This window comes from Callospermophilus lateralis, chromosome 3 (genome assembly GCF_048772815.1).
Source record: "Callospermophilus lateralis isolate mCalLat2 chromosome 3, mCalLat2.hap1, whole genome shotgun sequence".
Classification (NCBI taxonomy): domain Eukaryota; kingdom Metazoa; phylum Chordata; class Mammalia; order Rodentia; family Sciuridae; genus Callospermophilus; species Callospermophilus lateralis.
The window spans coordinates 30,560,966-30,574,223 of NC_135307.1; the positions used below are offsets into that span (position 1 = coordinate 30,560,966).

Consider the following 13,258-nt stretch of genomic DNA (forward strand, 5'->3'; position numbering starts at 1 on the left):
CCTGGGTTAAATATGTACAATGAGAACCATTAGTGGTTTTCTCTCTTATGCCCCAAAGTCTGATTAAACAGCTTGAATGCAGTAACTTAAGGTTCCCTATCATTATGTAAGTGACTGCAATCTAAATCCCTTCAAATAATCAGCAATTAAGGAATAAGCATACACTCATATTTTCTCTTTAAACTTGTGGCAAATATATAGTAAGTACTCCACTATACAGTTATATTTGCTAAGGTTATTTGAAAAAAAATTTATATTACATAAGATTGTTCAACTTTTTTTTTACATCCCAAATTATTGAATAAACTTATGTTTGAGCAAAAAATAACAGGGCAATATGCAATCTACATTCAAAAGTACACAATTAATGTTTGGAAAAATAAAATCCATAAACAACATCTATTTTAATTCAACGTTATCTAAGAAAATCGTTCTTTTGTTGTTTTTTTATTTTGGAGGGGTACAGAATACTAAACATGTGAAACACCACTGAACTGTATCACCTATCCTTTCTACCATTTTGACTGGAGTGAGATAAAATCTTAGTTTTGACTTACATTTCTCTAATTGCTAAAGATGTTGAACATTTTTTCGTATATTTGTTGACCAATGTATACATTCTCTGTGAATGATATCTTTAGTTCCTTAGCCCGATAATTGATTGGGTTATTTGTTTTTTTGGTGTTAATGACTTCTTTAGTGTGCGTATGGTAGATTTTCTTCCCATTCTTCAGGCTCTCTCTTCATGTTATTCATTGTTGTGATGACTCTTTGTTTAGTTTTTCTTTGGAAAATCTATCCAGAGGTGAGAAGTGTGTTAAAAGTCACCTACTATTATTATGTGGTTGTCTATTTGATTCTTGAAATTGAGAAGGCTTTGTTTGATGTACATAGATGCTGCACTGTTTGGGGCATAAATATTTACGATTGGTATGTCTTCTTGATGTATGATTCCCTTAAGCAGTATGAAAGGCCCCTTTTTTACATCTTCTAACTTTGAAGTCCACGTTGTCTGATTATTTGTGTAGTCCATGCATGTGGTATGTTCTTTTCATCCTTTCACCTTCAGTCTGGATCTTTTTGCCTAGGAGTTTCTTGAAGACAGCATATTGCTGGGTCTATTTTTTTTATGTCCCATCTGCCAGTCTATGTCTTTCAATTGATAGGTGTATGCCATTAACATTCAAGGTTATTATTGATATGATTTGTATTCCTGTCGTTTTGGTTTTTGGTTTTTAATTTGATTTTGTTGTCTCCTTTGATTGGCTTTTCCTCCTTTTGCTGATTATCATCATTTTTTATTTCCATTTTCTCCTCATAGAATATTTTGCTGAGAATGTTCTGTAGTGCAGGCTTCCTAGCTGTAAATTCTTTTAACTTGTGTTGATCATGGAAGGTGTTTTTAAGATTCTTGGTTGACACCCATTTTCTTTCAGAGCTTAGTATATACTGTTCCAGGACCTCCTAGCTTTGACAAATCTGCTAAGGTGTGAACTGGTTTCCTTCTACATGTAATCTAATACTTTTCTCTTGCACGTTTCAACAATTACTTACACTGAAGGAAATGGTTGATACTTATGTTTTATAATTTGCTTCAATTTCTTTTTTTTTTTTTTCAAGTAAAATTATATATAAGGTAGTAGCTCAGTGGAAAGAACATATAAGGTAGTAGCTCAGTGGTAGAGTACTTGCCTGGTATGTGTGAGTGTTACTCAGTAGATTCAATTCTCAGCACCACATATAAATAAATGAATGAATAAATGAATGAAGGCCCATTGGCAACTTTAAAAAAAAAAAGTAAAATGTTTTTAAAATGGAAAGGTCCATTAACAACTAAAAAAAAAATGGAGAGAAAACAAGAAAGAAATTTCTATCTTGAAAGGTAATGAGAAAGTGAAATCAAAGGTCTACTAAAGGTTTTATTGGTGGGGGCAGTAAAAGGAGAATTAAGCCTGGGGGCACTTGAAGCTGAGCCACAGCCCAAAACCTATTTTTTTCTAAATATTCATTTTTTTAGTCATAGGTGGACACAATGGCTTTATTTTACTTAATGTGGTGCTGAGGATAGAAGCCAGTGCCTCACACATGCTAAGCAAGCACACTACCTCTGAGCCATAACCATAACCGTCTCCACCCCTATTTTGTAAATACAAAAATAAAAGAGAAAGGATTTCACTGAATAGCTTAGCATCTTATTTTTGTTGAGGCTGGATTTGAACTTTCGATCCTCCTCTCAGCTTCCCAAGTGCGGGAATTAATGTTGTGTACCACCATGCCCAGGCCCTATTTCATTATTTGTTGAGAGGAAGATAGTAATAGATCTTCTGCTGGGGTCGTGGCTTAGTAGTAGAGCGTTCGCCTAGCACACGCAAGGTCCTTAGTTTGATCCTCAGCACCAAATAAAAATAAATAAAAGTATTTTGTCCAATTACAACTAAAAAACAATATTAAAAAAATAAATATAAGATCTGCTTAAAGATCTGTTCAACCTAATGTTTCAAAAAGGAACTAGGGAGAAATAAACACATAATATATTCAGGTTTAAGATATATGCTTTGCTTTAGAGAAGGGGAGGTAATAATACATACAACATCATCCAAAAATTTCTTTTATTTATGATTACCTGAATAAAGAAACCCAACTAGGTAGAAACTTATTTTCATTCATTTTAGAATCTGTGTACTTCTAAAGTAGAGGGCAACTAATAATAATTGTGTAGGTGGAAATATATTTTGTACTTACTTACAAAGCTGCCTTAATGAATTATCTCTGTTAGGAATAGTCTGTACCAGTGTTTTCTCTGGCAAGTTAAACTTGTCCAGCCTCCCTTACTACCTTCATCCCAACGTGGAATAAGCAAACCAACAGTCATGCACCCACTGTGGGTAGATAAAAGACATATAATAACTATAAAATATCTTCTTGAATTTAAGCCCTAAGCACACACAATAACAACAATCTTGTGAATCCCCATATTAGATTCATCTACAATAGGAAGTATTCACAGTGAAAGAGCATCTGACATACAAATGTTTACACTATAGAAAACATACCCCATTAGAAGCTTTCTTCTTTGCTTTCCATTCGTCCAGTTGTGCTTTTGTCTTTGCATCAACTTTAACAAGTAACTTCTTCTCTCCAATCTGCAGATCATGCAATAATCTGAGTGCACGGAGAGTAGATTCTGGCTCCTTGTATTCACAGAATCCAAAAGCTATGTATAAAGAGTTAATGATACATCAATAAAAGACAAAAATTGATGAAGAATCAAAATGATTAGGCAAATGTACCAATATAAGGATGATACTCTGTCCTTCATTTCCCTTTCATAATCATTTTGGTTTTAGCAACATCAAAAACCAACAGAAAAAAGAAGAGGAGGGAAAAAACAGGAGAAAAGAAAAACTCAAATTAAGCAAACTGGTACTTATTGGACACTCTGAAAAAAAATTTAGCAATATCTGGGCTGGGGATGTGGCTCAAGCGGTAGTGCGCTCGCCCTAGCATGCACAGGGTGCTGAGTTCAATTCTTAGCACCACATAAAAATAAAAAAATAAAGATGTGTCCACCGAAAACTAAAAAAATAAATATTAAAAAAATTCTCTCTTAAAAAAAATTAGCAATGTCAATGAATTTCATGATTAAACTGATTATTGATTACTTCACTAATCATTCTATCCAGACATCCTAAGAGCAACAAATAAGCAATAACAAACTGGTTGAACCTAAGCAAAGCACTTTTTAATTCTGAGGGGATGAAATTATAAAATTATTGACCTTTTATGTAAGTTATGTTTTAATTTATCTATTTCCTTCTATAACTAGGCAATAGCACTATTAATGTCTTTAAATAAAATAAAGATGTTAAAACAACCCAGGGAACCCAAAGTTAAAAACAAATTATTCTAAATATGTATACAAATAATGCCATAACTGCTCAAGAAGGAACTATTCTTAACAATATTAAACCAGCAGATTTAACCATACATTTTTAGTGTGATATAACCTAAGGACAAAAAGCCTGGCAAAAAAAGGGTAACTTTCAAAATTCACAATGTTGATGATAATACTGGTATTATTTTAGTCTGAACTGTTATATATACAATGTGAGGCAAGACAAAAACAAGTTACTGATAAATGAATAACCTATTGCCTCCAGTGTTCTTGAAACTCCAGATTCTCAATGTGTGACAAACATCAGAAGACGGATAATAAAAATTTTTCATTCCAGAATTTAAATGAATATACACTGAAAAAAACCTAAAAGCAAAAACCAAACCAGGTATAATGAGTTACTCAACATTGTGATTTTCAAAACAATTTTTCATTAAAAGCTCCTTAAAGAAATAGGTGATTCCAGGGCTGAGGCTGGGGCTGAGTGGTAGAGTGCTTGCCTTGCAGGTGTGAGGCCCTGAGTTCGATCCTCAGCACCACACAAAAGTAAATAAAGATATTGTGTCCATCTATAACCAAAAAAACTAAAAATTAAAAAAGATATATAGAAAAAAAGAAATATACGATTCCAAGCCTGGACCAGAAAATCTATCAGAATAATCTGCTGTGAATATCAGGTCACATCAGATAATAAGGAAGCTACAAAGACAATGAGGGTCAAAACAAAACCACTGGAGATCCAATGTGCAGAGATAGCTTACCCAACTTAAACTTTAACTTAATAATAACTACAATGAATCCATACTAAACATAGTAACATTAAATATTCTTCCAATCTTATGTTCAAATATTATCTTTATCCTCAGCACCACATAAAAATAATTAAATAAAGATATTGGTTATGCACAATGGCACAAGCCTGTAATCCCAGCGGCTTGGAAACCTGAGACAGGAGGATCTCTAATTCAAAGTCAGCCTCAGCAATGGTGAGACCTATCTCTAAATAAAATATAAAATAGGACTGGGAATGTGGCTCAGTAGTTAAGTGCTCCTGAGTTGAATCCCCAGTACAAAAAAATAAAACAATAAAATAAAAGTATTTTAAAAAAGAGAGAGAGGGCTGGGGATGTAGATCAAGCGATGGCACGCTCGCCTGGCATGCGCGGGGTGCTGGGTTCGATCCTCAGCACCACATAAAAATAAAATAAAGATGTTGTATCCACCGAAAACTAAAAAATTAAAAAAGAGAGAGAGAGAGAGAGAGAGAATCAGCTGGGTACAATAGTTCATGCCTATAATTCCTGTGATTAGGAAGGCTGAAGCAAATGGATTACAAGTTCAAGGTCATCCTCAGGAATTTAATGAGATTCAGTCTCCCCCCCCCCCCAAAAAAAAACAGATAAAACAAATGGGAATGGCTCAGAGTTGCTGAACACTCCTGTGTTCAATCCCTGGTACCAAAAGTAATAAAATAAATAATACAAAGAAAATCAATTGTGCACAGTACTGACAAAATTCACTAACAATGGATGATGAGTAAATGGGAATTAATCCCACTATTCTAATGTTATGTACATATGAATTTTTCCATATCAATGTGTTTAGAAGATATATTTTCAGAGCTGAATGTGTGGCACAGTAGTAGAATATTTGCCTAGCAGTGGTGAGGGCCCTAGGTTGCATCTGCAGCATCAGAATAAGAAAATTAGGGGGGCTGGGGATGTGGCTCAAGCGATCGTGCACTCGCCTGGCATGTGCGTGGCCCGGGTTCGATCCTCAGCACCACATACAAACAAAGATGTTGTGTCCGCCAAGAACTGAAAAATAAATATTAAAAAAAAAAAATTCTCTCTCTCCTCTCTCTTCTCTCTTTATTAAAAAAAAAAAGAAAATTAGGGCTGGGGTTGTGGCTCAAGCAGTAGCATGCTCGCCTAGCACATGTGAGGTACTGGACTCGATCCTCAGCACCACATAAAAATAAAATAATTATAAAAAAAAAAGAATAAGAAAATTATCCACTAGCTGTTTCCACAAATATAAAAAGCACATTTTGTTTTCAAAAATAACAGGTCACCTCTTTTCTCCTACTGTATTCCTAAGTTACAATTTTTCCATCTTAATTATACCATGCTGCTTTCACAGAAAAAACTTTTTTTTTTAAATGGGGATACCAGGGACTGAACTCTGGAGAATTCAACCCCTGAGCCACATCCCCAGTCCTATACAAAATATATACCACCTGTTTTATTTAGAGACAGGATCTCACTGAGTTGCTTAGTGCCTTGCCATCACCACTGTTGAGGCTGACTTTGAACTCCTGATCCTCCCATCCCTTTCACCCTCCCATGCGACTGGGATTACAGGTGTGCACAACCAGGCCTGGCTACAGAATTATTCCTCTTATGTATATAAAACTAATACGTCTGAGTAATGTTTCCAAAAAAGTGATAAAATATAGAAACAAGCCTGAGTAATTTTAATTATTTCCTCTTTTAACTCCTTGCTGTCCCACTTTTCCACCCATTAATCTCAACTCTCAGATAATTATCTTCAACTGCATTTGAAACTATTCTAGTATGAAAAAGACAATGAAAATAAAACATGTAAAGTGATTTATTTAAACAGGTAAAAACAATCAACAAATAAGGAAAACATGATTTACCTTGAAGTTTTCCAGAAGCACCTTGTACTCTCTTCCAGCTCAAAACCAAACCACATTTCTTTAAAAGAAAAAGAAAAATTCAGTTTAATGCAAGTATGAGAACAATTATATTCTCACTAGGGGGGAAAAAGCAAAAACATAAATAAGATCATACCAGCAAATAAGTCTGTTGAAATTCTCTCAATCTTCACAAATTTGTATAAAATGCAAAACAAATCATTTTAAGACAAATATAAATTCTTCATTGATACTTCTTAACAAAATTTCCTTCACTATCTTTTAATATATTAGAGATTTATACCATAAATTATATATATAAAATTTCAAGTGCCTAATATGGTTACGTGTACTTAAAATAAATTATAAATTAAACTATGTATTACAGGGCTGAGCATTTAGCTCAGTGGTACAGCATTTGTATACCACATGGGAGGCACTGGGTCTGAAAACCAACTCCACAAAAACAAACAAAACCCCCTGTATTTTATATATAATGATATAGGAAAAAGCTTAATATGATTTACAAAGTAACTTGGACATAAATTACTAAATACAGTGATATTTTAACTGTGTAAAAAAAAAATTGTTTTTCCTGTAAAATGACTGAAGATATCCCACGGGCTGGAGGTACAGCTCAGTGGTAGATATGCATGCTACAACATGGCAATATATGGGTTCAATTCCCAGTATTGTCTCATTAAAAAAAGGCGGGGGCTAGGGAGGTGGCTCAAGCTGTAGCGTGCTCGCCTGGCATGCGTGCGGCCCGGGTTCGATCCTCAGCACCACATACAAACAAAGATGTTATGTCCACCGAAAAATAAAAAATAAATATTAAAAAAACTCTATCTCCTCTCTCTCTCTTTAAAAAAAAAAAAAAAAATCCAAAATTCTAAGGGGAACGGTTAAGTGAAGGATGGGACATTATTATATATTGAAAGTTAACAAAAATTTCCTAACATTATTTCTAAATATTAAAGCATAACCCAGAAGGTTTAAAAAAAAAAGTTATTTGTAACTTTAACTGCCTGTTAAAGTGAAAGGATATGTACATTTTTCACCTCTTCCTTCAGAGGAAATATTAAAATGATAGTCAAGGAATATAAAAGCTAGAAGACACCCACAAGTTCTAATAGATGGGCAAAGAATAGCTGTCCAGACTTCATTAAAAAAAAAAAAAAAGCAAATGGTTGGGTGGTAACTCATTTAGCACAATAAGGAAGTCTATATCCTCATGTCTACAGAGGCAGATACTAAGGACAAAGAATTATACTAATTCATTCTAGAAAATAAGTGAATCTAAATGGGAGTAAAAATGAACAATGAGGCTAAATTTTAAAAAGGGGCTTGCCTGACTTTATGAATATGAATGAAATAATCAGAGCCAAGTAGTAGTTCAGTTAATGTGTTAATGTCTAAAGAATGAACAGAACAGGGTTGGGGTATGGAGTACCAGATAAGACAGAAGACCTGGATGAGGCAGAGTGGATTAAAGGGAAGAATGTAAAGGCATTTGTAAAGAAATGGCTGAACCCAGCACTTCACCCCCAACCCTATATAAGCAGTCATTTTGAAGGCATGGAAAAGTTTTCTAGAGAAACCAAACAGCCCCCAAAAAAAAAACCTCCACATAACAACATTCAAATCCTCTGACTGCTTGCTAAATTACCCCATGTTTGGGAAAAGCCTCATTTTTTAAACCAATCTTATGCACACAACATTCTTTTAATTCATAACTTTTAAATATGAACAGATATCCCAGACATGGTGGCATGCACCTGTACTCACAGCTATTCAGAAGGCTGAGGCAGGAGGATCATGAATGTGAGGACAGCCTTGGCAACGTAGCGAGACCCTATCTCAAAATAAAAAATAAAAAGGGCTGGGGATGTAGCTCAGTAGTAGAGCACACCTGGGTTCAATAGCCAGTACCAAAAATCCCCCAAAAACCAAAAACAAAAATAGAGGGGTCTGGCAGAAAGGCCTTTAGAAAAGAAGGGAAATTAATATTACTTGATATATTTTAACAATTGAAGAAAAAAAGCAGGTGCAAAGTAGAAAAGAAGGGGAATTCTAAATTTCTAATAAATTTATAGAAACTATTAACAAAAGAATAACATAATTAACAACTCCAAGAGAACAATGAAAATGTAATCATGGTACAAGGTTTAGTTCTACCAAACTATTTACCAACCATCATAACACTGTAATGATGTCACTATATTAGGAAATTGGGGAATGAGACTTGAGACCTATATGCAAGCTAAGCTTTATCTACCAAAATAATAAGTCAACAGATAATTTCAAAAGTAATAAAGACAGTAATAAAATACAAATCAAAACAGGAATGAGATAACTTCAAATCTATTAGATATTCTAAAAAGTTAAAAATTTAAACATAGTATATTTAAACACAATATACAAGAATGGAAACTTAGACACTGTTGCAATTAAGTATAAATTGGTATGAGTAATAATGAGGGGAAAACTCAAGTATGCTCTAATACTTAAATTTCACTTCTGAGAGAATATGTGACAGAAAAATTTTCACTTGTACCTAGAAAGACCTATTGCTAGTAATATAACAGAATATGAAAACAATCCTTATGACTATCAATAGAAAAGTAATAGTTTATGACATATTTCTACAATACAACGATATACAGCAGTGAAAAGCAAAGTGGTTGGGTGAAAAAAAAACTAACTAAAATACAGAATTAAACCTTACAAATAATGTGTATTTATGAATCTGTAATATGCAATAAAGTAGAAAATATGCTCACAAATGCTAAATCCCTAAAGTTTAGGATAATTGATAATCTCTAAAGAGAAAAAACTGGGAATCGGGGTTTTCACTGTAATGTTATATTTCTCTGGGAAAAATCTGAAGCTAGAATCATTAAGTTCGACAAAGCTGGATTTTATGAATGGTTGTTGTCTAAATACCCAATGAAAGAAACAATTTATAAAATGGAAATGGCTATATTGTACATTATTTATAGAACAAAAAAAGATTTAAAAATACCTTCCCCAAGAAATGGTAAAGAGGGAGAGTAAACACTTTCTTTTTAATTATAAAATCATGCAATATAATTCATAACAATCTGCATGTATCACCAAACTGAATTATCTTAAACAAAAAAAAAAAGAAAAAAAGAAAATAAATGATTTCACAAAACCTAAAGAACTTACAATTATTTGGAATAAAAACTTCAAAGGGACTCAATGTTCACTGTTTTAATAGCTGGTAGGGTAAAGGACTCACAGTTTCAAAATGTAAACTCAGAGATTACTTATTTAGGATACCAGAGGAAAAGGTACCCTTAAGAGGGAAAAGGTCTGACCACCTTAACCAACTAACTCAACACCACCAAAGACAGGATCAATGGGGCAGCATGTCTTATCTCTTGTTATTCTATACTAGGAAGAATGCATCAGTTATCAAAAATGCTTACTTTGAATCTATGAGCAAACAAGCTGACATCCAAATTGGGAGAAATGTTCTGCAAAGAACTGGACTCAAAAATATCGATGTCAGGGAGAAAAAAAACAAGCAACTAAAAAAGGCAGGGGATTTATTCCATATTAAAAGGCTATATAGGGCCGGGGTCGTGGCTCAATGATAAGAGTGCTTGCCTCACACACGTGAGGCACTAGGTTCAATCCTCTGCACCAACTAAAAATGAATAAAAACAGATATTGTGTCCATGTATAACTAAAAAAAAAGCTGTATGTATAATGTATACATTATATGTATACATTATACATATACATAATACTATATGTATACATTACATGTATATATTATACTATATACACAATATGTATATATTGTGTCCATGTATAACTTTAAAAAGCTGTATATCCATGTCTGGTGGCACATGCCTATAATCCTAGGAAACTGGAAGGCTAAGGCAATAAGATAACAAGTTCCAGGTCAGCCTAGGACAATACAACCAGACCCATCTCAAAATAAAAATGAAAAAAAAAAAAAAAAAGGGAGGGGGGTGTGGTCTAGTAAGTTGCAGAGAGCTTGCCCAGCAAGCACCAGAACCTGGTTTGATCCCCGGTAGTGCAAGAAGAAAATAAAAAGCAAAAAAGTTGTCTAAAGAAGCATGACAATTAAAGGAATTATAGATCACAGATTGTAAACCAAAAACTTACTATGGCCATGACTGAAAGATTAAACATGAATTAGATATATTTTAGTTAACAATACCTTATCAACTTTAAATTTCAATATAGTTTATATAGTTTCATAATATTGCTCAAGCTACTCTCAAACTCCTGTGTTCAAGTGATCCTCCCGCCTCAGCCTCCCAAGTAGCTGGGACTAGAGAAGAATGACATTGCACCCAAATTACAGTTCTTAAGTGTAATAACAATGGCACTGTCATTATGCAGGAGATTGTCCTTACTCTTAGGAGATACACTTCAGACTCAGGTGAAATGCCACATGACACTCACCTTCAAATTATTTGGGATGGGGAACGTCTACAGTAGAGACAAAATAAATCTATCAAAATGTGTTTGGGTTTACTGAACCATTCTTTCACCTTTTCTGCAGTTTTAAATTTCTTCAAAATAAAAATCGGGAAAAATAATCATTCAAAATCCTGATTTCTAAAATTTATAAAAATTTAATGAAAAGTAAACAGTTTAACTTACAGCTAGGAGCTGTCGTATAAGCATGTCTGAGGCTTTCTCGGATATGTTGCCAACAAAAACCGTAGTAGTGGGACCACAATTTTCATCATTTTCTTTTGCCTTTAAACCTGGATGATCCTTCCTTGCTCCCAAATGCTTTCCGACCATGGACACAGTGGGTACTAAGACCTATTATAAAGAAGGGCAATAAATTTGATCTGGAAAATAATTAGATTTCCTATTTCATTTAGTGTAACATTATGCTAAAAACTGGTAAGAGTATAGCATATATTAAAGCTTTAATATTGAAGCTCCCAAAGCATATGGCATACTCCACTAATCCAAATTTATTCATAACCAGCTTTTGCCATTAGATTGTTTTCAAATACTTGAAAGAGCAAATAAAAAGTCATTAAGACACATTTTTTAAATTTTGAAGACATCATAAATCATTTAAAATTAAATAAAATCCAGAAACTTTTTCACATCTAATATTCTTAGTATCCATATAAAAGCAAATTCCATTTATCTCTGCTAATCCTGTAACAATATTCAAACATTCCATAGCACTCTTCCAAACTAACACTTTACCCTTTGTTAAAAGTTGAAATTCCAAGTTTGCTTTCCCAACTTTCAACTTTCCAGAGGAAGGAACTATTCTTTGTACTTAAATCAGCCACAGACCCTCAGTAAGAACTTGACAAACAGTGGCAAGCTGAGGGAGCTCCTCCAAACCCCAATCCCATCTTTTCCTATCCTGAAATACAAGTGGGAAGAGTAAACATCACTTGGAGACTTTCTAAAATAGTTTAACTACGGGTGTCCAATGCAAGAAAAGCTGGACTTCCCATGGGGTTGAGAACCAAATAGTCTCAGTGGTCTACCTCAGAGCAGATTTCCAATTTCTCTGATGTATTTCCTTCCTCTCCCTTTGACGTTAGTAAAATTCCCCTCCCTTTTCAAAACCCAAAGATAAAAAACAAAACAAAACATACACAGTTGAAAGTAATGAAATCTAGTCTCTCTCACAGAATTCCAAATGAAGTCTGTTATACCAATTAATTCAAAGAAAAATTCTAGCTAAATAAAAGAAGACTCTCATTATGTGCTACAGTACAGCAGCGTTCTTTAATACACTTTGAAGGTTTGATTATTATGGAGAATTAGGGTTTAAGACACAAGAATGAACACTTCAGCAGAAGAAAGGCTTATAAAACTTAAAAATATATTAAAGAAAGAGAAAATAGATAAGAATAAAAAGGGCCAAACACCAGAGGATGGAGGAAAGAGTAAAAAGATACTTTACACAAATTACTTTTCAACATTTAAATTTTTATGGGCCCATTCATTCCTACATTCCTTTTAAGGTCAGATCATTCTCCCATCACCCAGGACCAAGATAAGATGAGGGAATGATCAAAAAGCCACTATACTAAATCTCTAAAAGCCAGTATGTGAAAAGTCTAAAAAGAAACAAAGATAGATCATAAAGTTGATTAATTTAGGAAATGTTTTAGAACACACAGTCTGTCTCTTTCTCTTCTCTCCACACACACACACACACACACACACACACACACACTCTCACATGCATAGCTAAGTGAACTTATTCAAATTAGTGGTAGAAAATTCATAGGAAATCTCATCATTTGTTTACTACTTATTCTAACTATATCAAGATTTTTAGTTTTAAAAGCACCTTTTAGGACTATCACAACAACTTTCCTTCTTTAAATTATACTTACAGTTGGAGCAGGAGCCATAATGCTCATTGGTACAGGAATCATTGGGGTCCCTAAAAAAAGGAAAAAAGCACAATGTGACTCAAGAATACTATTAGCCAGGCACAGCAGCATATGCCTGTAATTACAGTGGCTCAGGAGTCTCAGACAGGAGGATCATGAGTTCAAAGACAGTTTCATCGGCAGCTCAGTAAGACCCTGCCTCTAAATAAAATACAAAATAGACTGGGGATGTGGCTCTGTGGTCCAATGCCCCAAGTTATATCCCCAGTATCAAAAAATAAAGAGTATTCAAATACGACAATGTTCTATATC

At 33.9% G+C, this 13,258-nt stretch overlaps 1 protein-coding gene across 1 annotated transcript in view; it reads right to left on the minus strand.

The window, feature by feature from the left end:
- Rbm25 (RNA binding motif protein 25) overlaps positions 1 to 13,258 on the minus strand; it is a 56,450-nt gene that overhangs the window by 26,788 nt on the left and 16,404 nt on the right. The window contains exons 3-6 of the mRNA XM_076849921.1: positions 12,947 to 12,996; positions 11,223 to 11,390; positions 6,558 to 6,615; positions 3,054 to 3,214 (exon numbers count right to left, since the gene is read on the minus strand). Of these exons, the coding sequence (XP_076706036.1) occupies positions 3,054 to 3,214; positions 6,558 to 6,615; positions 11,223 to 11,390; positions 12,947 to 12,996 (437 nt within the window). The remainder of the gene's footprint in view (positions 1 to 3,053; positions 3,215 to 6,557; positions 6,616 to 11,222; positions 11,391 to 12,946; positions 12,997 to 13,258) is intronic.